Genomic DNA, 26,605 nt, shown 5'->3' with positions numbered 1-26,605 from the left:
TTCAAGTTTCATAATGCTCGTGGAGTGTATGTTAATACCCACTGGACAACATGGGTTAATCGTTCTCTGTCCATGTTCGGCAATCATATTCCTTGAATTTGATATTCGGCTTAATATTACTAACTGGCTAGGACTCTCAGCACTGAACACATAATTTTATCCGATGGATAAATCAATTTTCTATATGAACGATTGTACCTTCATCTAAATGACGTCAAAATATACAAAAAAAAGTAAAATACAAATTTACCGACATTTGACTGGTCAAAAAATGTAAAAAGAGCTGCCAGCGTGCAACAAATCGATGTGTAGAGTTACATGAATTTTACATCAGGGCTCATTGTCGCCCCCACTGAGATCAACGGTCGTTTCTCGAAGTCCCAGAAGCAGTTATTTTATTTCTTCATGTGAAAATATTCTGATTTCCAAGCTTTATTTTGCTGCTAGATCTGAAAATTTTCGTTGTGGTTATTGAGTTTTGTTGCATAATATATTATTATATTATATATCAAAAAAACTTCAATCAGATCTGTCGTTACACATGGTCATACCCTTTTGTGATCATTTGCAAACAAGCAATCAACCGAAATTAAAGAAAATTCCAATACAACTTTGTATACACGTTTTTTTGTTGTTTTATTTCTAATTATCTGTAACCTATTATGCCCATTCGCGCAATACGCAGTTGCTCTGCCATCGTATAACAAGCTGCATTCCATACACTAAACAGTTTTACAAATATTTTGGAGTATAGTATGTTTCATATTTCAATCAACTTTTTTTGTTTGTTTTTTGTAGTAAAACGTTATGTACATACATTAGTTAACGCGGAAGCAGCAATCGTGAGGGATCAGATCAATCATCATGTATCAAGCATTGGAACTTACAAAGAGCAATGCATAAAATAAAGTAAAAGTATCCACCGATCACACTCAACGATCTATACAGATAGATAGACAGATATTCATATATGTATAGTATATTGTAGGTATATTGATGAAACGACCTGGAAATTTTCTATTTTCTACATACATCAGTATATTGCTATAATCTATAGTTATCATATATCAATCAATCAATGAATCGGTTATATATATTGCAGTATAATAGAATTAGTTTCCTCTCGTGTATTCCATATGCATTTTTAGTTGTATTCCACCGAATGCAGACGGACACTACCAGACACCTTTTCATGTCTCCTCTCACACAAAGAGTTTAAAATATGGTATATTGTTGAGTAGACTTAGATTAGATTACAATATTTGCCAATGGGAGTAATAAGCTTAACTTTAACTTTACATTTAACAGAAAAAATTATAATAGGCAATAGGCATACATATGTATATTTTTAAGTCACAAATATGCTTTGCGAAAAACCAAGGGAAAAGCATGTTTTGCCAATTCAAATGAAGCGACACTAACTAAACATTAAATCTAAGGACTAATTCCTCTGTTCGGTCTGCAGATTCCTTCTGTGTATCGAAGATCCATTCGAGTACACAGCTCTTCCCAATTTCCTTAAGGCCGTTCCGCGTGTGCGTGCCCTCGGGCTGGCTAATAGTATAGCTGCCAGAGCGCAATGCAATGCAATGCAACTTTTTGTGTATTTGAGCTAAATAAACACTTAAATTAACACGGATCTCGATGCCGATCGATGCACCGATCCAATGCACAATATATATATATATATGTATGTATACTATAAAGACTGACCCTCAAATGTGTCTTACAGCGCCTAAGTCACTAATACATATTATTCCGTTCCGTTCCGTTTCGTTCCATGTTACATTCGTACATTACAAACCTTACAGCCAGTTTTGCAAAAATATCTTTATATATATATATGTATAAATATTTTGTATTTGTATTTTTATATACTCCTTTTGGATTTATTGTGGTTGCTTTTTATACTTTTTGCTTTTATAACTTCATTTAATTCATATTATGCGTGGGTGTGTGTGTAGTGTGTTGTGTGTGTGATTTATGTATGCGTGTAAATAGACTTTCGGAGATCGCTGTATTTTGGGTTTCAGCATTACATATTCTCGAATAGACAATTGAGTCTCTCAATGCTGTACGCTGTTTTTTTTTCTGCTGGCTAATTATCATTCATTCATTCATCGTAATCATCAAAGTTTTCAATATCTATATCGTATTCAAAATTCTCCAGATCTATCTCGGGATCGAAATCAGGGTCCGAGTCTGTATCGTCGGGATCTCTATTCCATCGATTTCTCCTCCTCGCTTCCAAATGCATCTGCTCATCCGTATCATATCCATCGTACTCGTCCCCGTCGTCATCGTCGTCCGACGACAGTAGATGATCCTCGCGCCAATGCCGATTAACATACTGTTAATGTTCCATAAGGGCCGCTACAACAGCAATCAGTAGAAGCAACAACATCAAAGAAAATAAAACACAAAGAGATTTTGTTATGCATAATTCAAGAGATCAAATGAGGTGAAAGTCTTACGTGACGGCGTTCGGCCGGTCTTATTCTCATTGGGTGTGAAGTTTAGAAAGTCCCAAATCAAAATTGTATCATCGTGCGAGCTGCTGACAATTTGGAACTCGTCGAATTGTAACCGAAAGACGCGACCAGTGTGTTCCTAAAAGGTTTCAATATCGACCATAGACTGGCAATGTTGAACAAGGGATCATGACCTCTCCACTTACCACAAGTGTGTTTAGACAAAGAGTGTTGGAGGCAGCTCTCGGATCCAGGGCAGCCACCAGATCCCACACCTTGATCTTTCCATCATAGGCACCGCTGACAATGCGTTTCGTATCGAAACGGATGCAACGGACTAGCTCCTCGTGGCCCTCGAGGACCCGCAGGCAAGCGCCGCATTCAATGTCCCAGAGTCTGAGGAAACGAAAGACCCAATCGATAATGAATAAGGGAAGACTTGGAGAAAGTGCACAGCAGTGCCACTGCCATCTCTCACCTAATGGAATTATCTGAGCTGCCGCTTACAACCAAACGATCTCTATATTGCAGGCAGGCAATGCCACGCTTGTGGCCATTCAAAGTGCGCACGAATTCACAGCTGGATGTGGACCACACCTTGATGGTGCGATCCCCGCTGGCAGACACAATATACTTCTCATCAAAGTCCACCACATTGACGGCGGCCCGATGGCCGACGAGTACCCGACGCAATGTTATCTCGCTGGGGGAGGTCATGTCCCACACGGCAATGGATCGATCCTTGGAGCAGGTCACCATCATGCCATTGTTGAATCGCAAGTGTAGCACCGCTTCGCAGTGATGAATGAGTGTGTTGACCATATCCCCAGTGTTGACGTCCCATACGCGCACCGTCGAATCGCTGGAGCCACTGATGATCACCTTGTCGTCATACTGCAGGCATAGCACCGATCCAGTGTGTCCTGTGAGGGTCTAAACGAATACAGAAAGTGATGTTCGTGAGTCACAAAAAGGAGGAGGAGCTTTCGAACTCACCTTGACGCACTGCAGATCCGTGCGATCCCAGATCTTGATGGTGTTATCCCTTAGGCCGGACACAATCTTTCCATCATCGTACTGGAGGCAATAGACACCCTTGGAGTTCTCGGATCGACAATTGATCCGTCGCAACATGTGCCGGCCAGTTCTCCAGTTATTCTCAATGCTGTCAATGTCCTGCAGGCAACACACATCAAGGGATTAGATTAGCGGTCAGAGGCCAGACATTGGGCCACCACTTACGTTCATTATTTTGGGGAACAACTCGCGATGGAATGAGTGCGGCCTTTGGGTCTGGCCTGGCCGTGGCTTGAACAGATACTGCATCCAATTGCGCCGCTCAGCCAGGCCCCGCCACAACGAATCCGTTCGGACCTTCCGTTCGATGAGCTTCTTCCACAACATACCCTCGGAGATGACGCGCAGCCATTCCTTGCAGACCAGCTCGGCTGATTTGAGCGATTCGGCATCCACATACGATAAAATGTTTTCGGCAATGTGATCCAGACCCTTGACTGCAATTTGTATACAAAAGTGATTAGCATTTACTCTACTCTACGCATGAAACCCTAATTAGTCGTCTAATTAAGTTATTTCTAGTTGCAACCACTTAATATCTGTGACAGATCTAATCTCTCATATGCCTCCGCTGCTGTCGAGGTGATGCAATGGGTTATGGCACACCAACAGCATTTTGGTTGCACTCACACCCACGCACACACATCAGCCATCAGCCATCCACCATCCATCCATTGACATCCAAGACACAAAATGATGCACCTAACGGCATTAAAATGCACTTAGTCTAGGGAGTGGAGAGCTGTGGAGGAGGCCCCAACCAATAGAGCGACATATTTACATGTGTCATGTGCAGACACACGCACACACGTTGCAAGGAGCGGCGGGTGGGTTGTTTGTGTCGCCAGACACATCTGCTGCTGCATTGACAACCCAAACCCAAACCCAGACCCAAACCCCAACTCAACCCGGCTGCGGCCCAGAGTCTGAAGTGCATATTCGCTCGCTGCATTTGCCAAACACAATTAAAAATGTGCATAACTCGTAGCTATGATGGGCGCCGCAATGGGTGTCGGGTTGGCTCAAAGTTGGCGTCGCCGTCTAACGGTCTTGAGAGCGTCTAACTGTCTGTCTTTCGGTCGCTCCTGATATGTGCCTGCCTGCCTGCCTGCTTTAGCTGCCTTTGAAGTGCATTACAATGTAAATAGAGAAGACAATGTTGCATATTTTCAACTCTTTTTCCTTTTCTTTTCTTCTCCGGCAAGGAGGACATTTACTGAGGGCAGGAAACATTCAACGACTTCCTCAAAGAACTTTTACCATGGTCTGGCCTAGGACAGGCGGTGAAAGGGCCCTCCCAGAAAGAAAGCTGTCTATTCAACGATAACATACACTCGGCCCCGGGCTCGGCCCGGCTACTCTGCCTGCAAGTAGAGTGATTTTCGCGAGTGGCATTCCTGTAGGCGAGCAGCCGACCAGCGAAAGCTGTGGGCCGCAGTTTTAATCGATAAAATGGAAGTGTTCACAGGAAGCAAGCGACAAAACGGTGCAGTCACCTGACATGGCCAGGATATACCTATAGATGTGTATGTATATCGGATGCAATTTTTGATTTATATTATGAAAATTCTTTTATTGAATCCATAAATTCTTCATTCCAACAGAGGCCATTGTCTGCAGCTTTTTGTTAACTTTATTAATCATCGATTTGCACCTCATCTGGCATACAAACTCGATATATATATGTATATATATATATGTTTTAAACCTGTTTATCAAATGCATTTGCAATTGCAACTGCAACTGCAACTGTTCCCCAATACCACTTTTAATTGCTATTCGTTAAACATTATTATCAAGCCAATAATAGCACAAAATCGATTCACATTTTCTTATGAATAATATATAAGGTTTGCACCCGGTTTCGTTTTGTTTTTGTTCCGGTAAAGCGCGTTTAATGGAAGCAACGACCTTTCAGTCAACAGCAACTTCACTCTGGACTCCACCCTCCCCTCCTCATCCCCACCGACAGCTCCAAAAGCATGCCAGGCAACAAAAGCAACAATCGGGTTCAGTGAGAGGAAGAGAAAGCACCAGGGGGGAGGGGGGGCCCTCACCCCTGAGAGAGAAGTTGAGTTCTGTTCGGGGTTTACCTTTCATGTTGTTCAACTTTGTTCCTACAATTCACATGAATGTACCCTAACAGAGAGGTGTATTACGAAACGGAATTGCTCTGTCCCTGTGCCCATAGCAACAGTCCATCGAACACACACAAGAACATTACAATGTTTAATTTAAATATTAGAAATTATCAATCTTCGATCCATTCTCTGCGCTTCACGACAGTTTTTGTGGCTATCGAATCTGAAAGGGTGTCTAAAGCTTCTTCGTTAACAGCAGCCATTATTCCTATGGCGTGTCATGTGATTAGATTCGAGCTTTGCCGCCTGCTAAGGATATACTTGTAGCTCTGAATCATTTTAAAATCATTAAACTCTTGAAAATTCAATGGGTTCTGTTCTACAATCAGGGCTGCTGTTATCGGTGGCGCTGGCTTATCAGTTTTTTTGGCTTAGCCAGTGTCATCTCTGGGGAGTACTGACCTCTCCAAAACAAATTATAATAAATTAATAATTGTTCATAGATTAACTTATATATGATGCATAGTTGGGGCTTCCCAGAAACTTAGTAGATTGTATCTGCGATTCCCAGAAGGAGTTCCAATTAAATCATTCCACCATTCCCTATCTCTAGAGCCGAGATATGGTGGCAGGATGATAGATACTCACTTGGTAGCAATGTGATAAAGTCCCGCTGTAGCATTGGCTTCAGATACGCATTGATCTGTCCGTGTTGATAGTGGCACATGCGCGATAGCAGCTGCTCCACAAAGTCCACCTGCCCCGACTCGCTCCACTGTGTGAAATATTGAAAGCAGAGTTCCCGCTCTGTCTGATATGTGGGCGATGAGTCTTTCTTGCGCACCGGATCGTACAGCATTGTTGTGGTGAACTGTTCGTTCGGTACAGTGCAGAACGGTAGATAAAGAGAGAGAGAGAGAGAGAAAAGAAGGAAATTAATTATGAAACTACATTTGTTTGTAGCTACGAGACGATTATATATGATATGATATGATATGATATGATACTTTTTCTTGCCACAATGTCAAGGGGGGGCGCCTCGTAAAAACTGAACAACTATGTAGACGACTCGCCTTTGGAGGGAGTTGTGCAACATTTGTGAGTTTTTATTTCTGTGTATTTTTTTTTTTTGTCCATTTCTGTGACTGTTTTTGGGGCAAGCAAAACGTCGGACGACCCAAAGTTGGGGCTTACAATTAGGCAATTAGTTTGAAGCTTGGAGTTTCTTTCTTTTTCGTAATCTGTTTCTTTGCTTTTGGTTTTGTTTTTGTTTTTATTCGGGGGCTACGAAAGAGTTTGCAAAACGCAAAAAAATGGCAAACAAAAATGCCAGGCTAGACAGCCAGCAGCAAATCATTCACGCATGATATTTATTTATGAAATTAGGGATATTCTCTTCTCTAAATATAGTCGATACATTTATCAGACGTCATCACATGGGAGATTTGATTCAATTCGAACAAAAATATGATGTTCGCCACAAAAACAAATTGTGTAAACAAATCGGACGAAACGAAACGAAACGAAAAGAAACTTGTGTGAGTGATTTGGATAATTAAGTTAACTGCAATGTCAGCAATTATAAAACCTTGCCTGTGCTTTATAGGATAGAGTGTATTACTATATATAGTACATATATGATATATGTTTGTAATTGCTGTATTATAGTGCTTGTTTGCCGTATGCTTGAAAGTTTTTTAGCTTAAATGTTTGAGGAGGTTTTATGGAGTCTACTGGTAGCTGCTGCCTTGATAAAGTGGGTTAAAGGCAAGGATATTCTACGAAAATAGATAGCCAAAATTAAGCATCATTAAATGAATTGCCTTTGCAAAGATTCCACCTTGATTTCGGCTTAAAAGCCGAGAGCCCAGAGCCCAGAATGACTCAGGCAAACCACCATTTTCGACACAGGTAATGTACAACATAATACACACAACATTTAGTGTTGTGTCTGGTGTCTGTGCGTGAACTGACCTTCAGTAAAAAGCCTACATATCGCACTTACTCAAGATCTACTATATTGAAATATACACAGCAATCGGATCGCATGAATGAATGTACTATGTACTATGCACATTGAGTATTGTTTAATATTAATTGTGTAAACAAACTTGAACGTAACAAGGCCAATCAAATAAATCTGAAATCTGGTTAGGCCTCTGTTTGAGAGATCGAAAATTCGGACAAGAACGAAATGAAATAGAGATGGTGGTAATGCTACAGCGATGATGATGATGATGATGATGGTGACGCTGAATAATTGGGCGAGCGAACTTTCGTATGAGGCTGAAAAGTTTAAGGTTAGCACATTTAAAAGAAAATCAAAAAAAGCGACAATGTCTGAATTTAATAGAGTGCACGAGTGCAAAATCTGTAGTATATACGAAAATAAAGCACAAACGCACACTCTGGCATTTAAAGAAGCATATACATACATGCATATGCATATAAATATATATATGTATATATATATGGCGGTGTGTGTATGTGGAGGCGACACCTTGAGCATTTATGCATATAAATGTGTGTGCTGAGTTGGAGAGAGCATTGCATATATGGGAAATCGTTGCCTATATCGATGGCGCTTACGCTTACTCAATCCATCTACTTTCGGGGTCTACTTACAGCTTGGGCATTGGAGTTGGTCTCATCCATTATTTTGTCCGTGTCCATTTTCATCATAGTGTTGTTGTGTTTGTTGTATTTATAAGTTACTGGCTGTTTGGGTTTGGTTTTCGCCTGCACACACTCACTTGCACGATAATGGGATTATTGCTTGTTTGCTATTGGTTTCACTTTACGTTCAACGCGATAGCACAATATGTAAATTTAATATAGGTTTTAATTGCTTTTTTTATTTCTTGAGAGAAAAACTACAATTTGCTCGTCTCGCTGTAAGTATGACCACAAGTTGGAACCGCCTAAATGGCAAATTCACATCACTAAGAAATTTTGTGCTTCTCGTTGCAAGTCATTCATTTTATTTTGGCTTTATAACTGGGCCCGTTTTCGGGGATTGGTCTTTGCATTTTCTGAACGCGAAGCCGATTTAAACCGTGCTTTGTCCAGCAAAGCCTGATTTATTTCATTTACAATTAATTTTAAAAAGTTTCTTTTTCCAAATCGACAGAGAGCAGCAACCAGTGTGACCGCGGATATCGATAAAATATACCTGCAGAAATATACCATCTCAAATCCAAATATACCGTAAATATACCGATGAAAAAACTAACTTAGCCGACTTAATAACCCTCTATTTAAACAGTACAACGAGTTGAGGTAAATGGCGGAAAATGTTACTGATTGTAAATTCACCTTGCCATTTCGTTTGAATTATAAACACTATATATAAAATTATCATTATTTTCGGTGGAATATTAAAATACCCCCTTGGTCTACAATGGGCTTAACGTTCTCCGTCAAGGAGTGGAAACCATATTCCTCGATTTTGATATTCGATTTGATATTAATAGATAGCTAAGACTTTCATACGTGGACACATAATTTTATCCGGTTGATAGATCAATTTTCAACAAGATATGCTAATTTTTACTACTCCTTTTTATTGTACTGTGTATAAAACAAGGTATAAAACAGTGGCAACGTCAGTGAGTATCGAATGTCACGTCATTTCTTACATGTTGCTGGCGTTTGAAGACTTGTTGCTTGTCGACCGGAGTATGGCCATTTGTATACCCTATTTCGTTGTTTTAATATGAAGGTATTGTTTTAATTTTAATTTGCATATGACTTTTTTCCTGTATATATTTACCCGATACCGATTCTTGGTCTCTGTAAACAAACAATAAACTGCAAAATTTCGTTGTGATAGCTTTAAACAGAGACTGACTAGTTTCTTCATTTATTGGAGACAGATGACAAACATTTCCTCAATTCTATAATATGCATTTCCCCCAGGGTATGCGGAATGTTGCCGGCAACATAGGACGTACGTGAGTATGGAATGTAGGGACATTGCTGGGATGAAAAATCCCTCGACGAAGAGAGGAAAAATGAGAGCAAATATCCCACCAAATGGATACCGATACTATCACTGTTCCGCGCCAAATAGAAATAATTTTAAAGTGAATAAGTGAAAAGGCTATGAATTTAAATCATTGATAAAATTGATAAAATACACTAATATACCCCAATTATACCTTCAAGTCAATATCGACGACCAATAAGTTTATAATATACCGTAAATGGTCACCCAGGGGAGCAGATTGCCGCCAATGACGTGCACTATCGATAGCTATGTTTTTTTTTGTGATTGCATTTCAGAGTGAACGGTCATGTTGGCAAAAAGAATGTAGAAAAGTGCCATCAGTCTCGCCTCCCGCTTAAATAGCGACAACCCTGGACACCAGCTGTTGCATGTTGTTGATCGCTCTCAATTTTGTTGTCGTTACTTAATTGATAAACTTTTAGGGGGGCGACTCTCCAGATAACCTTCACTCTAAATTAATAAAAATTGACGCAAGTTAGTGCCGGCACAGCTGGACCGCCTCATTCACTCACATTCATTCGACCGCAGACGTCACAGTCTTATGATATTCCTATCAAAGTTTTACAGACTCAAATTTTAACTAAAACAAATTCAAACTTTTTCCAGTGGTTCGTTTATCGGCTCGTTTTCTAATGGCTGTCTGTAATCAAGATACAGCCAACTTTATCCGCGATGGCAAGAAGATCGTGGGAGTGGCGCTCAATTACATGTAAATCTATACATTGCTCTATGGTGTGCTCTAAATTTAGGTAATCTTCAACTTGTAACGTCCATGCAGGGACGTTGTGAAAGCCAGAAATGTGCCTGTGCCGAAGGAGCCGCTGATTTTCCTAAAGCCCACATCGTCTTATCTACGCCAGGGCCATCCCATAATCGTAGGCTATCACCGAGCCAAATGAACGGTCTTCAACTAATGTTTGAACTTTGCTTTCCGTAGCTACCCAAAGTGTTCTCCAAAGTGGCTTATGAAGTAGAGCTGGGCGTGGTGATTGGAGCACGGTGCAAGAATGTCTCCAAGGAGAATGCCATGAAGTATGTTTCGGGATATTGCCTGGCGTTGGATCTAACCGCCCAGTGCAACCTGGTAAGGATTCAATACTCTACTTCCGTATCAGCGAGTAATGTTACTTTTGCTTTAGGCGGCCGCTCGAGCTGCTGGCCATCCCTGGACATTGGGCAAAGGATTTGACACCTCAACTCCCGTCTCGAGATTCATACCCTTCGATGACGTGGACGATCCCCACACGCTGCCCCTGTGGCTTAAGGTCAATGGACAAGTGAAGCAACAGGGCTGCACCGCGGATCTGATCTTTAAAGTGCCCGACATCATTTCGTATGTGTCCAAGTATATGACCTTGGAGCCCAACGATCTGATACTGACGGGCACGCCAAATGGCTCGGATGCATTCAAGGCTGGCGATGAGATCGAATGTGGCATGGCCGAGTTTGCCAGGATGAAGTTCCAAGTGTGTGGCGAATAAATGGCAGACGACTGACCACATAGAACAAATATTTGTATGCTCTGTAAATGCTTTATGTTATGCATAATTTATTCTTGAATATTACTTCCTGCCACTTTTGACATCATCGCAGGCAAGCAAATATTTCCGCATCGCTGCACACTCGTCGGTGTTCTTCCATTTTGTGGCGGGACAATTCGCGTACACCTGTTCCAAAATGCAGGCGAGCAAGGTGGCAGGATGATAGTCGCATTCATCCTTTGTGTGCATCCATTGGTACTGCTGGGTGCGCTTTTGCGCTATTTCAATTGGCTTAAAAGTATTAAATTGGCACAGATTTGTGATCCACACTTACCATAGTCCACGCAGCTATTCAGGCTTCTTACCATCAGTTGGGACATGGTCGCATCGTTCTTATAGCGCTGCTGGTAGCTTTTCTGCAAGGCTGCCACATTGACGGATCCATTCGTTAGTAAATATCCATTCGCCTGGAAGGCACACTCTGCTATGCACTGAAAATTATTTTCTTAAGTGTTCTGGCTACCATTCGAGGTTTACCCACCGCATGCAGTGCCACTTTATCCGATTTGAGATTCCGGGTCTCGCCATTATTCGTCGTTGTGGAGTTTCTGGTCAGCAAGTACTTGCGACAGGTCTTTATGGCTTTGTCGTCTCGCTGGACATCGCAGCAGGAGCTCATCTAAAGGAGAATACGACTTTTAAAAACCACAATAAAATCCTAAATGTGGAGTCTCACAAATTTAGGCTGTTTTGCCTTGTCACAGCTCGTGTAATTAAATGTGCTTGCAGTGGAGCACAAAACTGGCAAAATGAATAGAAGCACATATCCCAGGTACATTATTGCCACTCAAAATTTGTCAATCAAATGAACATTTTATTTGAACTTATATTGGACTATATCCAAACGGTTTCATTTTAATTTAAAAGTTAATGTTGCATAAAAAGTAATAACGTTGTGCCAGCCAGTAAACGAAATTTTTAATTTTCCATTCAAAATAAATTGGTGTTGCACGATAGCACTACCGATAGCATCCGGTAAATCGGTAATCGCTTATCACACAAATAGGTCTCATTACTTACGTTTAACCGTTGGAAATATCCATTTTGTACGGGCGGAAAAGGCGCCAGCAGTATTTAACGAAAAAAGAGCAGCAATGTCCCAACATGGCAAGGAAAGAGCCACATTCTGATACCCTTAAGATAAAATAATTTACAAATAATAATTTAATAAGATAATTTACAAACAGTAATATTTTCCCAGCAAACAACACCATTTTCGACAACATTAGTGCAGTTTAGAAATAGAATTTTAAAATTTTTCCATTTGCTTTTTTTTTAAATAACAATCACACACTCGGCTCTAATTTTGCTATTTTCAAAATAGACCGCCGATAAGTTCCGTGAGGACATTGGCAATATTATTTTGTTGAATAGCTAGTAATATTCGACGGAATATCAAATTCGAGGAATGTATTGGAAATATATTGGAGGAATATGTTGAAAATAAGACTGTATATTTCGGTATTTATTTGAATCGGGTATGAATCGGTTATAACCGGTAGACAGCATGAGTACCATTCCAATTACAAACATGTTGCTAATTCCATGTGCACATACCCTGGGTGAAATATAGAATGGCGGAAATGTGTGTCATTCCAGGCTCTAATTAATGCAGAAACTAGATAGTCTCTGTTTTAAACGATATTTTGCGGCTCATCGTACCAAGAACTGGTACTGGGATCAGGATTTATTTACAAACACCTAATCAAATGCATGAATAGACAAAAAAAATGCAATCTAAGATAAGGTCTTTACTAATTACGTTTGAAAGCAGGTTGGAAAACAGTATCTTTATATAATATTCACGAAATAGGGTATACAAATGACCCCACTATGGTTGACAAGAAATGAGTCTGCAAATACCAGCAACATTGACGTTCAACCTGCGACTATTGAACATTTTTGTTGAAATCGTGTTTTTGTCAAAACAAAAAACATGCAAGTACTTAAAAGTAGTTAATCCTGATTAAAATTGTTTCGGCAATCATACAAAATTATCTGGGCAAAACTGAAAGATCTATATAGCTGGGAATATTCGACTGAAGAAAGAATAACAAAGAATTTGTCGTCATAACCGGTTGACAACAATGAGTCCCATTCCATGCACACATACCCTGGGGGAAATGGATGTTATATAATTGTGAATATGTTTGTCATCCCAGGCATAAACAATTTATTTTCAATATATTTTAATATTATTCAATATTATTTAATATTATTTTCAATATTTCAACGATATTTTAAAGCTTATTGTCTTCTTCCAGAGACCAAGAATAGGTATCAGGATCGAGATCATATACTCATCACTCATCATATACATGAATATGTCTAAAAAATGTCAATTTGAGAAAACGTCTTTTTTAGTTACGTTTTATCTTCATATCAATATTTATACCTTCATATAAAATTAACAAAATAGGGTATACAAAGGCTTATACTACGGCTTACACGCAACATAGCGACTGTTTTTTTGTTGAACTTTTTCGTTTAAACCTTTTTTTACAATAAATACAATAAAAGCAAGGATTAAAAACTATCCAATCTTGTAGAAAATTTATTCATCAATGGGATAAAACTATGTGGGCATTGCTGAAAGATTTAGTTAGTCAGCATTATTCAATGGAATATCAAAATTGAGCAATTTCCTTTTTCGTTTGTTTTGATTGACCTATCTCGCTACTTGTTTTTTGTTTGACTTAATTCGCTAAAACCTCTTTTTACGCAAAATGCAATAAAAGCAAGTATTAATAATAAAACAGTTAAGTAGAACATTAATTTATTAATCGGATTAAATTATGTGGGCATGGCTAAATGTTCTGTATAGCTTATAATATTAGACGGAACATTAAAATTAAGCAATATGGTTTCCAATCCTTGATGGAGAACGATTAACCTATTATAAGCCAAGGGGGTATTTACATTTTCCACCGAAAATAATGAAAATTTAATCATTTTAGCGCAGTTCAGGTGGAGTTTGTGGGGTTTTTTGCAAGTTAAAGGGAAGGATAGGATGGATCTACAAGAAGAATTTACAATCGTTAATAGTTTTCGCCATTTACCTCAAGTAGCTGAACTATTTAAATAGAGGGGGCATAAGTGGGATAAGTTCGGTTTTTCATCATACGAGACGGTATATTGTAGTTGAAGAGCATAAACAGCAATTGCCGTAGCAAGAAAACAAATCAAGTATTTAAAACAAGCCAGTCAAGTAGAAAATTGATTCCTTAATCGGGTAAAATTATGTGGGCAGTGCTAAATGTTCTTTTTAGATAGTAATATTCCACTGAATATCAAAAACGAGGAATATGTAAAATAGAACTTGAATTAGTCAGTATATTTACGGTATATTTTTAAAATTAGACGGTATGTTTTGGTATATTTCTGAGCGTCAGACGGTAAATTTGATAAATTGATAAATCATTGATAAATCGGTCACACTGGGTACCAAGTAAATTAATTCGACGCCGCACGTACCGGGAGCATTTAAATTTTTTCTGTGGATTAATTTAACTAAAAAGGATTAAACATCATGACTGAACGCGAGAACAATGTCTACAAGGCAAAATTGGCTGAGCAGGCCGAGCGGTACGATGGTGAGTAGATGAAAAAAAAAGAAGAAAGAAAAAATTTTCTCGTCCGCGGTGCGCCAACGTTGGGGAGGGGTCCGTTCCGTTGCGTCGTCGCGTGGTCGCTGAAAAATCGGGGCGATTGTCCGCGTCTTGTCCAAAACTGTCCCTCGCAAAATCAGCGCAGAATTGTTAGCTATAGTCGCAGACAATGGAAAAATTGGAAATTTTCAATTTGGCAAAGACATTTGTGTAGGTGCAGCCGCTGAAACGACATAGCGTCGCGTCGCAGCGCCGCCGCTGCTCGCAGCCGATGAGTAGTATTTCTGCGAAAACGAAAGACCGAATCAAGAGAGAAACGCCAAGAAGAAGAGCGCAGCGCTGTAAGAATGGCTACGAGAAAGACGAGACGAAATGGAGAAAAAAGGTAAAACCTGATTTTTACCGGCAAAATTTCGCGTGGTTTTCTCGCTGGCTTTTTGCGAAAAGAGAAAGATTAAATTGCGTATTATAATTTACAGTAAGGTGGGCCAAATAGTATAGTTGGGTATTCCCAGGTTATCGGGAGAGGGGGGCCTCTTCTTCCATTTCGAGTCGAAATTTTGTGTATTTAGTGTTGCGAGTGAGGGCTGCGCGGAGCGGCGCGTTGCTAAGGGCTGTTTGTAGTAGTAGTAGTCTGTCGGTCGTTGTTGTTGTCAAGGCGAATCTTTCTGGAAGGAAACGCAGCGTCGTACACATTTATTAATTATATTTAAATGTCGGACGGCCGCTCTCCACGCCCAAAATCAATGGTGGAAAAGCATTTTGGGGGAAGGAGTGGGTCTGTCTTTTTTCCCCCACCATCTCCCCATCCCTCATTATTCGTATAAATGTGCTTTTCATGCGCAGCAGCAGCGGCGGCGGCGTCATCGTCGTCATCTGCGAAAAATCGATGAATGAATCGATTGTGGTCCGTGCGACGCAGAGTTGTCGCCGGCTACTGCTTTTCCGTCTCCCATTTTTCTCCCTTTCTTTATTTATGCAAATTAGATGCGGGGATAGTTTATTATATTTCGTTTTTGGCTTCGACGCTGAAATATTAGTCCAGCAAAGTGGCAACTCTGCCTGATAGTGCTGAAGAAAAAAAAATTCTGTTGCTTTTGCATTACTCATGCTCACGCGCATGTGTGTGCGTGTGTGTGTGGGGTATGAGTGTTCGGCGGGGGCTTTCATTGTGGCTGCTTATTTAATTAAAAATACTCCAATTAATTAAAACGCTGCTCAAAATGCAAAGAGAGTAGCTGAATAGAACAAGCGCTGGTGGCGGGGGAAGCGTATTTGGAGATTGCGAAAAAGCGCGCGCTTAGCAATTCCCGAATGCTGCTGCATGCGTTAAAACGAGATAACTAGAGTGTCGGAGTGGTGTCGGCGACGCTGCACAGTGCCTGGCAAAAGTTGGCAAACAATGTTCTCAGCCGTTTTGGCCAAGTACATTAGCAGTAATAATTGCAGCAAAGACAATGGCAATTCTCCTGATAATTGCCTGCAAAACTGACAACATTAACGGGCGGCGTCTCTTTATCGTAGTTGTTGCTGCCGTGTGGCTGTTGCCGCAAAGAAGTCAATCAACTATTAGCAGCCACTGCGCACACACACACACACATCCGCATGCATAGATGTTTTTGTGTCTGTATCACATGTTTGTCTTCTTATTTTCGCCTGCGTACGCTCCAAGTCAGAGTATATGAGAGCTGCGACTGTATGTGTCAGTGCCTGTGTGTATTCATGGAGCACTTGGGGTTGGCCTTGTCGCACTCGGACAGTTTTGGCTGGGGTCTCATGCTGGAACACCAATACAGGCGAAGCGAGAGCACAGGCACAGGCTAATGCCGCCACCAGCCGGCAATGTCTGCGCCCCCAATCTGAACTTGCCCGTTCTACCCTACCTTCCCCTCCCCCACCCTTTCCATATACACATTAACGTCAGCCTTTAAGTGTGCTTTCTCAGGTGCTGCTGCTCCCGCCCCTTGCCTCTCGTCTTGTTCCATCTACATTTTTTTCGAGGTCGCGCACTGCTTTTTCAGTTGATGTTCTCTCGTCAATGTCGTCGATATGCGAAAAAGAGCATACATAAAGTTGATAGATGAGCGGTCATAGTTGTAAAGAGAACTGGGGCCTGGGTGGGGTGGAATAGGGGGAAAGTTGTGTTTTGTTTGTCTGCTTTTTGTTGTGTGCACCATTTAACTGCTGGTCAAATGGTCGGCCAGCAGCCCAATGATGTCTCGGTCTGCTGTTAGTTTTTCCTTTGTCTAATTACACGATTCTTTGCTGTAACGGTATGTGCGCATGTTTTTTCAACTGCCGCTGACGCGGCTACGGCTGCTGCTGCTGCTGCGCCCTTATGTCACAAATAGACACACCCACAGGCCGTTGATAAGGGTGGGAGGGAGAGTGAGATATGGAGGGAGCCAACCAGCTCCTTCCTTCCTCTCTTTTATTCAAAACTTGCCTTCCTTTTGGTCCCTCTTTGCCTTAATCTTTCATTGTATTTCGCGTGACGCCTGCCGTTTTTGGTGTGGGTGGATTGTATGTATAGGTGTGTGTGGGTTGATTGTGGGTGGCGGTTGGATTTATGTGGTTAGCTCTTCCTCCCGTTCTTTTTTCGGCTGCATTTGATTTGTCATTTCATATTTTTGGGCCGCCTTTATTGATTTTCGCTTTATACGCTACGCTATATTCTCCCTCGCGCATGTCTCCTAATTCGTAGTAGATGTTGCTGCCTGACTGAGCAACATGTGCTACAGCAAGATGGATGGATATGATATGCCCCCTTGCCTATCCTATCCATCTCCCACCCATCTCTGAATGTATGCTGCCCTTCCTCCGTTTTCAAGTTCAATTTGCACGTTCTGCCCGTGACAGCCTTGGCGGTGTCAGTGTTGTAAAGTGCAATGTACACACATATATACACATGTACAATGTACGATGTACGATGTGCCAATGCCAACAACCGTTTTTGAAGTTCAACTGAAACGCCAGCGCCAGCCACTACAGACGGGACGCATGAATCATGCAACCATGCCAACTTTATATCCAATTTTCACATCTACGTGCCACACAACAACAGCAAAATGTCCCGCTGAGCGTTTGTGTGCGTGCGTGCCTGTCTGCCCATTCTGTGACTTTGGGAGTGCGCGCTGCCCGTGTGTGCGTGTATATGTGGGGCGAAATACGTCAGCAGCCGACGACTGGTAGCGGGAGCGAGGGAGCAGACACGAGGAGCTCACACACATCGTTAAAATGCAAGCGAGAAAACGGCGACAAAAGCAACAAAAACAGTAAAATTACAATTTTGTAGCTCTGATTTTGTTTTGTTATCAACACACAGCTTGCAACTGTCTTTCCCGGAGTTCCAGGCACGTGATTCATGACACGGTTATAGGATGATGATGATGATGAAGGTGGAGGTGGTGGTGCAGGAAGAGGAGAGGAGCCAGCAGGAAACTGTTATCACAATGCCTGGTTCTGGTTGGCTTGTGGAATGACAGAATCGGCCAAAACAGTCCGAGTTATGCATAAACACCTATATCTCGATGACTTATATAGCATTATATTTGGATTGGGCGTGTCGGCCGTGATAAGACAAAGCCAGACAGAGGGAGAGGGGTGGGGGAGTAGAATAGCTACACAGGAATACTTCCTAGACATTTTTCAACTCCTTTCACTGCATACCAATCAATATTAACAGCTCGCTTTCTTCCTTCCGTTAGAAATGGTCGAGGCCATGAAGAAGGTCGCTTCCATGGACGTCGAGCTGACTGTCGAGGAGCGTAACTTGCTGTCCGTCGCATACAAGAATGTGATCGGAGCCCGACGTGCTTCATGGCGTATCATCACCTCGATCGAGCAGAAGGAGGAGAACAAGGGGGCCGAGGAGAAGCTGGAGATGATCAAAACCTACCGCGGCCAGGTGGAGAAGGAGCTGCGCGACATCTGTTCGGACATACTGAATGTGCTCGAGAAACATCTCATTCCATGCGCCACATCCGGCGAAAGCAAAGTATTCTACTATAAGATGAAGGGTGACTACCATCGCTATTTGGCCGAGTTCGCCACCGGCTCGGACCGCAAGGATGCGGCAGAGAACTCGCTGATTGCCTACAAGGCAGCTAGCGACATTGCCATGAACGATCTGCCCCCAACACACCCCATTCGCTTGGGCTTGGCATTGAACTTCTCGGTGAGATTTGGCCTAGAGCTCTGTACTGAAATTCTCATTGTTCACTTTTGGATTTTCTTGCTATTCCTCCACTCCAGGTGTTCTACTATGAGATTCTCAACTCGCCGGATCGTGCATGCCGCTTGGCGAAAGCCGCTTTCGACGATGCCATTGCCGAGTTGGATACACTGAGCGAAGAGAGCTACAAAGACTCGACACTCATCATGCAGCTGCTGCGCGACAACCTCACATTATGGACGTCCGATATGCAGGCAGAAGGTAAGCACCATAGCAACCCACCCTCTTGAATCTTTTAATTGACGATTTTAATTATTATGCTAAGAAGTAGACCCCAACGCAGGTGATGGCGAGCCGAAGGAGCAAATTCAGGATGTTGAGGATCAGGATGTGTCGTAATTTAAGTAAACCCCCGCCCTTCCATTTAAAACACATAATATACCTTCTAAAGTAAATATAATACCATATAATATATATGCATACATCAAACCACAACAACACGACAACAGAACAACAACAACCAGAACGAACCACAAAAGAGGTACCAGAAACAGCACTACAAAAGATCAGCAGCCGATCCTTTGGAGCATCGATAATCGACAATCGAGAAAAAACCGATCGATAATCGATACTACAAAGAACACTAAACCTAACCAGAAGCAGCGCCACAACACGGACAAGCACAAACAAGAAACACATTTGGGGCGGCAACCTGGTAGTAGTGGGCGTGGTAGTTTGCAATGAAACGTACCCCCACTCCTCAGTGAAGGCAAGCGCGCTGGCATCTGGCATCCTCTCCCAACAGCAGCAGCAACATCAGCAAGAAACAGCTCTACTAAATTTAACATTTTGCATTCGAGAAACAAGGCATTATATTATATTTAAATAAATATTATATTTAATTATGAGAAGCAAAAAACAAACAAATAAACTTCATTTAAACCACACGAAAACACACACGAAACAAAAACGAAAACGAAAGCAGCAAGAAAAGATCGGAGTTGAGAAGCAAACAATCAGAAAAGAAGGCAATTTTCAACGCGTGTAGTGGCATGCGCGCATTCATTTCGAAAAAAAAACTAATTCACGAGTTGGCATGCATTAATTTTAAAAAACTAATTCAGCAGCAAAACCACATCAAAAGAAGTTTAAAAAAAAAAAAACACAGATAAACAGCAACACTTAAAATACAACTTTAATTTTAAGCCAATAATAAAACGAAAAAGAAGAAAGTATAAAAAACCATTTAATAAGCGCAAAAGTAAAAGTAAAACATAAAAAAAGTCGAAAATGTAAGGAAAAATACAGCAATTAATTTAAATTTAAAACAAATAATAAAGAAGATTAAAATGAGAGAGTCAAAACAAACGGAATAAGGATAGAAAAGAATGCGAAATAATGCTAAAAACTATATTAAACGAGAAAAGGGAATGTTAGTTAAGCGAAATTCATAAAACGAATTCTTAAGCTTAAATTTGTATGTATGTAAGTGTATTGTTCAACACTGACACTCGCACAGACACACACACACTCACCTCACCAAAACACAACCGTACACACAGACACAACACACTCGCATACCGAGCCGTTTGTTTTCTCTTTTTGTGTGCTCTATTACAACACCACTTATCGAACGGTACTTTAGTTGTTTTCCGTTATTTGCCTTTTTGCTTCCTGTGTTTTTCCATTGCAATCGCAACCAAAAGTTTTCTCATCTCTTTCCTTGCGCCACAATGAAAAAATATTTAATAAATATAGAAAAGTATTTGTATTTGTAGTTGCTAAATACAAGAAAAAAATGATACAAACAAAAAAACACAACGGTACATATATATATTGTATACATACATATATACTTGTATATTTTCTATGCCCTACCACTTATGTAATTTGTAGAGATTTCGAATTTTTCAAAGAGTCCCAAACAGCCCCCCTCACCATACACCTACCCACCACCCCATTCCACTCCACTCCTGCTCCCCTCAGGCGACACAATGTCTGCATTTAAACAGAAAAGACGAAACAGATGAAATATCATTTTATTTAGCCAAAAAACGAAAAGAACAAAAAAAAACAGCATTATCTGTAGGTTGTTTTTGCGTGCTTAACAAATGGCAATACCAATACCAACAAAAGCTAGAGGAAATGTTTTCGCACGAGCTTTTTCACAGTTCATTTTATGATAAATGAGGCGCGCAGAAAGTCTGGGAGCGAGCGGGAAGTAGACTACACAGCAAATATTTCGCAGTCGCTAAAGAGAAAATCCTGTGCAAAAACTTAATTAAGCATAAACCAGGCAGCAACAAGAACAACTACAGCTAAAATTCTTGAACGGAACAGCAACAACAACAGAAACAACCAGCAGCTAAACTGACATTCGTATTCATTTCAAATAAAAATCATTAAAAAAAAACAACCACTGGGCATCACAATTTATTATTAATTGAATTTTGGATATCTGCTGGCGTGGTGGAGGGGGAGCGGAAGTAGGGTGCGGTGTCCAATCAAGGCGAGAGAGATATGATGAACAGATACTTGGTTCTATCAGCCCCGAAAGTTTTCAAATATATGATTTTGATTGCTTCCGTTGGGCACTGCTGAAGGTTAACAAAATCGGCGACTGCTTTTTATTTTCCGTAAACTGTACGGAAAAACTGCATTCCACATTGCACTATCGACCAACAGATTCGACTGCATGCCGCCACATATTGTTTGAGGTGAAAGATTTGTGTGACGTCACGCTAAATCGAACTGTTGTGCTCGACCTAGGCATATCTGTGTGACGTCATGACGCACTGAACTCTTGTACACCTTTGGCGCCACCTCAGACTGTCAGCACCGTGCTGATAAGATGGCGGCAGCGCACAGTGGGTGGAATTACCAATCTAAAAATTCTTAGCTCCTAAACTATTTAATATAACATAAATTGGTTTTTACAAAAAGGTGTAGCAAACAAACATTAAAATAAAAAACATTTAATAAATCAGCGCAACTGAAAGAGAACGGTTTTCCTGGTTGATTGTTAATTTTTTCCCACTGTGCAGCGTAGAAAAATTTGCTATGAATGGTTGAATTTTATCCAGCTAACTGTGGGACAACGGAAAAATCAGAAAATAACGACTACGATGACGACGCAACGCCTCTGCGTCAAATCACAAGTGTCCACTTAAGCTCAATGTCATTTGGCCAGCACTTTCATTGGCCCGGAAGCAACAACAAATGTGGGTCTAGTGGCCATTGTTTTGCATGCACTGCGGCGCACAATGGAAATACAAATGCTTAGATATCTATATTTGAAAATCTATACAGAAAATGGGAAAAAGACACGGGTAGAGAGAGCCCAAGCCCGGCCAGGCCAGGCCAGCGATTTAGTTGTGAAACGTTGCTCGAGTCTCGGAGATGGCACTGCAACTGCAAATCGAGAAGCTCAAAGGTTTGGACAACTATAAGGCCTGGTCGATGACGGTGCGGGCCTATCTGGAGTCGGAGGATTTGTGGTCTGTGGTGGACCAAGGTCCCGAGAACAACGAGGAGGTGAGTGTTGCTTGAGGAAGCCCCAATTTGAAGCCTATTCCTCGCGTGCTGAAACTCTGTTGCAGTCACTGCTCAAGGACAAGCGCGCCAAGTTCATCATACTCTGCCTGATTGAGACGAAGCTGTGCCAGTTCATGGTCAGCATCCGCACGGCCCGGGATCTGTGGAATTATCTGCGAACCCAGCACTCGCTGCGCTAAAACCAAATCGATCAAATTTCAGTCCGTATATTGCAAATATAGGCTTAATTAAGACGTTTACATGCCAATGGGAGATTCCTGGGCTTCAGGGAGTTCTATGATCACTGGTTGGTCCTCGGGGTCTTCGTCGAGCAGTCCCTCAAAATACCAACCCAGCTTATTCTCAAGCCGCTTCTTCAGACGCTCCGCACTGACGCTCAGACCGCCCTCGTGCAGATTCACCAGAAGCTCTCGCACATCCTTAAAGACGCTGTTGTGGGGGCTGGGCACCATCAGTTCCTCCGGAAGGTAGGGCAGCTGGTGTGCCAGAACCTCGCTGTACTTCATGTAGGTTAGTTTGTGCTTCGACACCGCCGCTTCCGAGTGGGCCAGGAGGCCAAGCAGCTTGCGCCAGTGGGCCAGCGACTCCACCGAGTAGCCGACCAGAAAGAACGCGTAGGCCAGCTGCAGCTCCTCGATCAGGGCATCGGAAGAACCGAATCTGTCGATCAGGTCATCCACAGCTGCAATGCAGTCCATGGCGTGACGCGACACATCCGCTGGCAGGGAATCGTGTGGGACGCGTAGCGGTAACGTACTGAAGCGCGGTGCTGTTCCCTCCACGGGCTTGAGGTTGGGCAGGAGTTCGCTCTCGTCCAGGAGCAGCCTGACGGCAGCATTGCGCTTGCTGCCGCTACTGGATGCGGCACCTGGTTCCCCTCGTGGCCTGTCGGCATCTGGGCAGGACTGGAGCTCAACGTTGGTGCGTATGGTGCCCAATGTTGGGCGGCAACGATCCACGCACGGCTCTGTCACGCTGCCTGTGAGATCCTTCCACGCGCAGACATGGCGGTAGTCGTAGGCAGCCAGCATCTTCTCCAGCTGGGCCAGGTTCTTTCGTATACGTTCCCGCTCCACCTCTGGCTCGGCAATCTGTCGCGGTCGAAGCTCCTCCAGGTCGTTGTCCCACTCGCGCACAAGAATCTCGTTGGGATGAAAGAAGTGTACAAATCCGACACGCGGTGCCGCATCTCCATAGAGTCCCTGGGAGGCACACCACACATAGTGGACGCCAGGCGGTATCATCTTCACGCCTCTGAATTCCGGTCCAATCGTGTAGGCGCACAAATCAATGCCAAACTCTGTGCCCACTGGTACGCCGGCTATGACCAGGACTGCGCCATCCGCCAGCAGGCGCAGGGCCAGCTGGGGATCCATGTTCATGCTGGAGTTGTCTTTGTTCATTCTGGAATCTGCGCTGTGTGGTTTGTTTCAATTGAAAACGTTTGAAAGAAAATAATAACCAAAAGAGAAACAGATTTCGATTGCTGTTATCGATAGCTGCAGCTAGTGGTGGGATTTGGGCAATGTTTTTTATGGCGGTAGGATTTTATTTTTGAGAACATTTTTATGAATAATTATTCTATTGTTAATTGTAGTACGGATTAGTATTGCAAGCTGCGTTTAGTGCCGATATCGTCCAGTATTTGGCGTAGCTCCTCATCCTCGAAACGACCCTCCAGCGACGGTATCAATGCCTTGGCCTCCTCGGGCGCCTCCGGGCAAAGATTACCCAAGGCAGCCAGCTCGAATTTGTGCAGTTTCTTTTGCATTAGCAAGCTGGGAATATACAATAGGATATAATATAATAAAAACACTTGTTGGATTTTTTAATAGTCTACCTGCGAACGGACATGATGGTCTCCTTGTTCTTGAACTTGCGAAAACTGTCCGTGTAGGCATAGGTTTTCATAAACACCTCGGAGAACTCCTGCTCCTCGTCGGCAGATTCGTTTTGTCGCTTACGATGGTCGAGCAGCATATGCACCTCCGATATTAGCAGCGTTTCGGCATTCTCAAACTCTGAAAATAGCAAATACAATGGAGTTCGTTAGGACATTGAATGGCAGAGAAGAGATGCATTGTTTTTTGGCCAATTTACAAGTGAAACATTGGGGAAGAACTAAGGGCTAGCCGTAGGACGGGGGCCTGCTGATGTGGCCATGTGCTAGCAGGAAGTCATAGATCTGACGCGTCTTGTTCACGTCGATTTTGATCAGACGCCGCGCATCAGCCAGACGTAGATGCCCAAGCTTCGCATGCTCCGAGATGAGTTGATTCTTGAAGTCCAGATATGACTGTGGCACCAGACGGACCACACTGCAAAGCTTGCGCTCGTCATCGTCCAACTTCGAGTAGCCAGGAAGATCTGAAGGGTAAAAAAGAATTATATATCGTAATAACACCCTAATATGTCCGTTAGTTACCTCCAACCTCCATTGGACTGGCCTTCCTGCGCGTATTCTGATAGATCTTGGATCCGAGCCCCGCGGCCAACTGTTCAGCGTTCCTGCAGTTCTGCACAATTTGCTGCAAGTCGAGGGCATTGATCTGCCTTTGTCTGGCGTACTCTCGCTGCGACTCCTGGCGCTGGCTGAGGAGGCGCGCGTACCGTGCGCCACCGGACAATGTGCGGACACCCTGCTGGCGCAGATCGTACAGTTTGTACAGACGGTTGTGCAGTTCGCGAAAGTACCACAGCGACTCCACCAGCATATCGAAATGCATGGGTTCGCACAGCTGCATGAAGCCCAGGAAACGCATGCAGCTGGCATCGCTACTGAACGCGTGCACATATTTGGAGATCCAGCTGACAGTGCGATTGGGCATGATGAGACCGTGTTGACGCATGATATTGTACCGACGCCTCCGTTCTCTGGGAGATGGGGGCAGCATTATTATCAGATCATGGTTGAACAGGTAGGATTTACTTACCTCAAGCGATTGTTGTATGCACGCCACAGTCCCAATTGCAGCACCTCGGTCAGCTCTCTTTCTGCGCTGCTTTCTTCATGCTGATCCTCGTTGCTGAAACTCTCCTGCGCCACCATAATGGAGAGAAGGCTCTCGGCGGACGTGTCGTAGGGCGTATCAAAGTCGCCGCGCGCACAGCGATAGCCTGCACTAAGCTTGAACTGCATGGAGGCGATGTCATCGTGACGTGGCGGGTTTAGGCTGCGCATCTTGAACACATACGGCATCCGCTCTGGCAGGTAGCTCTGCCGCGAGTGCTGCAGTCCCAGCAGACGCTCAAAGATCCCCCCAAAGTAGCAGTCGTGGTAGTGACGACGAATCTCTGCCGTGCTGTGCCGCTGGTCCAGAGCATGCGAGACCGCCTCCCAGTTTCCATAGCCCTGCGTACGCAGCGTTTGCAGCAGGACACGCTCGTCCTGTGCTGTCCAGTCGGGCTCGTTCGCAAACACGCGGATGTCGCCGCGTACTATGATGTAGGCGTGGCAGTTGCGATGCGTGGCTATCTCGCGGCCTCGGGAAAAGCACTGCAGGCACAGCAACGTGTCGAGGCACTCGGAGCATTTGATGTAAGGCTCGCTAAGGTGGCAGCGGCACGTGGCACAGCTGGGGCCACCGGCGTCGGCAGGAGGGACACTACTGTTGCTACTCTGATCGCGCGCCCTTTCCTCCAGTTGATCCAGCTGCCTGTGCAGAGCATTTGCCTGGTAGAAGACTGTGGTGCACTTGGTCTGGTCATCTGGGCGGGCACGTTGAAACTTCACCGTCGAACGCTGGACCTGATCGGCTATAAGTTTGTCTAAAAAAGGTCATTCAATTGGGTAAACATGTGTGAGGGGCGCCCACCCTAGTACTAGCATTTAGACCTGGTGCTAGTTTCACTTGTAATTTGGGAATGCGGTTAGTTGTAGTTGTGCGTATTACCTTTGGGGAACTGCAGGTCGGCGGCATCCTCATCCACCATGTCCACGGGGTTCATAAACGACATTTTCTGATATTATTTAATAGAAAAGTTGTACTTTAATGAAAATTTGAGAAATGCCGCTGTTTTTGCTCGAAAAACACTTAGTGATGGGCGTAGAACGATAACAACTGTCACAGCCATTCATCGCTCTCTATT

At 43.0% G+C, this 26,605-nt stretch overlaps 6 protein-coding genes and 1 long non-coding RNA gene across 12 annotated transcripts; 2 read left to right on the top strand and 5 right to left on the bottom strand.

Moving 5' to 3' along the window:
- Positions 1–617: 617 nt before the first annotated feature.
- Positions 618–8,782, bottom strand: LOC108155681 (F-box/WD repeat-containing protein 11). The gene is made up of 8 exons (XM_017286649.2): positions 8,255–8,782; positions 6,278–6,500; positions 3,714–3,985; positions 3,468–3,647; positions 2,950–3,404; positions 2,678–2,867; positions 2,475–2,610; positions 618–2,373 (listed from the first exon to the last, which is right to left on the bottom strand). The coding sequence occupies exons 1-8, from the start codon at positions 8,309–8,311 to the stop codon at positions 2,354–2,356; spliced, it is 1,533 nt and encodes a 510-aa protein (XP_017142138.1). The 5' UTR covers positions 8,312–8,782; the 3' UTR covers positions 618–2,353.
- A 477-nt stretch (positions 8,783–9,259) lies between these two features.
- Positions 9,260–9,727, bottom strand: LOC117187130. Its single transcript, XR_004471899.1, has 2 exons — positions 9,402–9,727; positions 9,260–9,326 (listed from the first exon to the last, which is right to left on the bottom strand). It is a non-coding gene; the product is annotated as an uncharacterized LOC117187130 (long non-coding RNA).
- A 246-nt stretch (positions 9,728–9,973) lies between these two features.
- On the top strand, positions 9,974–11,201 carry LOC108156605 (acylpyruvase FAHD1, mitochondrial). The gene is made up of 5 exons (XM_017288147.2): positions 9,974–10,112; positions 10,245–10,347; positions 10,417–10,513; positions 10,576–10,722; positions 10,778–11,201. Coding segments are annotated over exons 1-5 (690 nt in total). The 5' UTR covers positions 9,974–10,111; the 3' UTR covers positions 11,120–11,201.
- LOC108156606 lies at positions 11,174–12,120 on the bottom strand. Of its 2 annotated transcripts, none has more exons than XM_017288148.2 (4): positions 11,856–12,120; positions 11,661–11,798; positions 11,454–11,610; positions 11,174–11,397 (listed from the first exon to the last, which is right to left on the bottom strand). In XM_017288148.2, the coding sequence occupies exons 1-4, from the start codon at positions 11,955–11,957 to the stop codon at positions 11,201–11,203; spliced, it is 594 nt and encodes a 197-aa protein (XP_017143637.1). In that variant the 5' UTR covers positions 11,958–12,120; the 3' UTR covers positions 11,174–11,200. The 2 variants fall into 2 exon arrangements, with proteins under 2 accessions (XP_017143637.1, XP_017143638.1); XM_017288149.2 differs by having other exon boundaries at positions 11,335–11,410.
- A 2,479-nt stretch (positions 12,121–14,599) lies between these two features.
- LOC108156604 (14-3-3 protein epsilon) lies at positions 14,600–20,660 on the top strand. 3 transcript variants are annotated; one of them, XM_033389145.1, is made up of 4 exons: positions 14,600–14,772; positions 18,495–18,964; positions 19,042–19,222; positions 19,293–20,660. In XM_033389145.1, exons 1-4 carry the CDS (start codon positions 14,709–14,711, stop codon positions 19,358–19,360), a joined length of 783 nt encoding a protein of 260 aa, XP_033245036.1. In that variant the 5' UTR covers positions 14,600–14,708; the 3' UTR covers positions 19,361–20,660. The 3 variants fall into 3 exon arrangements, with proteins under 3 accessions (XP_033245036.1, XP_017143635.1, XP_017143634.1); XM_017288146.2 differs by having other exon boundaries at positions 19,290–20,660; XM_017288145.2 differs by having other exon boundaries at positions 14,601–14,772; positions 19,287–20,124.
- Positions 20,661–20,980: 320 nt separating this feature from the next.
- LOC108155563 (protein AAR2 homolog) lies at positions 20,981–24,004 on the bottom strand. Of its 2 annotated transcripts, none has more exons than XM_017286456.2 (2): positions 22,757–24,004; positions 20,981–22,691 (listed from the first exon to the last, which is right to left on the bottom strand). In XM_017286456.2, exons 1-2 carry the CDS (start codon positions 23,917–23,919, stop codon positions 22,634–22,636), a joined length of 1,221 nt encoding a protein of 406 aa, XP_017141945.2. In that variant the 5' UTR covers positions 23,920–24,004; the 3' UTR covers positions 20,981–22,633. The 2 variants fall into 2 exon arrangements, with proteins under 2 accessions (XP_017141945.2, XP_033245034.1); XM_033389143.1 differs by having other exon boundaries at positions 20,981–22,686.
- Positions 24,005–24,044: 40 nt separating this feature from the next.
- LOC108155560 (DNA-directed RNA polymerase II subunit Rpb4) lies at positions 24,045–26,588 on the bottom strand. 2 transcript variants are annotated; one of them, XM_017286452.2, is made up of 5 exons: positions 26,410–26,588; positions 25,450–26,284; positions 24,942–25,390; positions 24,617–24,883; positions 24,468–24,537 (listed from the first exon to the last, which is right to left on the bottom strand). In XM_017286452.2, the coding sequence occupies exons 1-4, from the start codon at positions 26,471–26,473 to the stop codon at positions 24,645–24,647; spliced, it is 1,587 nt and encodes a 528-aa protein (XP_017141941.1). In that variant the 5' UTR covers positions 26,474–26,588; the 3' UTR covers positions 24,468–24,537; positions 24,617–24,644. The 2 variants fall into 2 exon arrangements, with proteins under 2 accessions (XP_017141942.1, XP_017141941.1); XM_017286453.2 differs by lacking the exons at positions 24,617–24,883; positions 24,942–25,390; positions 25,450–26,284 and adding an exon at positions 24,045–24,294 and having other exon boundaries at positions 24,357–24,537; positions 26,410–26,574.
- Between the last annotated feature and the right edge of the window lie 17 nt (positions 26,589–26,605).

Source organism: Drosophila miranda, chromosome 2 (genome assembly GCF_003369915.1).
Source record: "Drosophila miranda strain MSH22 chromosome 2, D.miranda_PacBio2.1, whole genome shotgun sequence".
NCBI classification, from domain to species: Eukaryota; Metazoa; Arthropoda; class Insecta; order Diptera; family Drosophilidae; genus Drosophila; species Drosophila miranda.
This window is presented reverse-complemented; position numbering and strand designations above follow the sequence as displayed.

Coding starts and splice junctions, on each gene's coding strand:
- LOC108155681 (XM_017286649.2), bottom strand. CDS start 8,311: ATGATGAAAATGGACACGGACAAAATAATGGATGAGACCAACTCCAAT. Junction 3,986..6,277: donor CTTTATCACATTGCTACCAA/GTGAGTATCTAT, acceptor TACAAATTGCAG/TCAAGGGTCTGGATCACATT. Junction 2,868..2,949: donor AGCTCAGATAATTCCATTAG/GTGAGAGATGGC, acceptor TCGTTTCCTCAG/ACTCTGGGACATTGAATGCG.
- LOC108156605 (XM_017288147.2), top strand. Junction 10,348..10,416: donor GGAGTGGCGCTCAATTACAT/GTAAATCTATAC, acceptor ACGTCCATGCAG/GGACGTTGTGAAAGCCAGAA. Junction 10,514..10,575: donor GCCAGGGCCATCCCATAATC/GTAGGCTATCAC, acceptor TGCTTTCCGTAG/CTACCCAAAGTGTTCTCCAA.
- LOC108156606 (XM_017288148.2), bottom strand. CDS start 11,957: ATGTACCTGGGATATGTGCTTCTATTCATTTTGCCAGTTTTGTGCTCC. Junction 11,799..11,855: donor AGGCAAAACAGCCTAAATTT/GTGAGACTCCAC, acceptor ATTCTCCTTTAG/ATGAGCTCCTGCTGCGATGT. Junction 11,398..11,453: donor GAATAGCTGCGTGGACTATG/GTAAGTGTGGAT, acceptor CAATTGAAATAG/CGCAAAAGCGCACCCAGCAG.
- LOC108156604 (XM_017288145.2), top strand. CDS start 14,709: ATGACTGAACGCGAGAACAATGTCTACAAGGCAAAATTGGCTGAGCAG. Junction 18,965..19,041: donor GCTTGGCATTGAACTTCTCG/GTGAGATTTGGC, acceptor CCTCCACTCCAG/GTGTTCTACTATGAGATTCT. Junction 19,223..19,286: donor GTCCGATATGCAGGCAGAAG/GTAAGCACCATA, acceptor TATTATGCTAAG/AAGTAGACCCCAACGCAGGT.
- LOC108155563 (XM_017286456.2), bottom strand. CDS start 23,919: ATGAACAAAGACAACTCCAGCATGAACATGGATCCCCAGCTGGCCCTG. Junction 22,692..22,756: donor CAGGAATCTCCCATTGGCAT/GTAAACGTCTTA, acceptor ATTTGGTTTTAG/CGCAGCGAGTGCTGGGTTCG.
- LOC108155560 (XM_017286452.2), bottom strand. CDS start 26,473: ATGTCGTTTATGAACCCCGTGGACATGGTGGATGAGGATGCCGCCGAC. Junction 26,285..26,409: donor CGACCTGCAGTTCCCCAAAG/GTAATACGCACA, acceptor GACCTTTTTTAG/ACAAACTTATAGCCGATCAG. Junction 24,884..24,941: donor CAGTCCAATGGAGGTTGGAG/GTAACTAACGGA, acceptor TTTACCCTTCAG/ATCTTCCTGGCTACTCGAAG.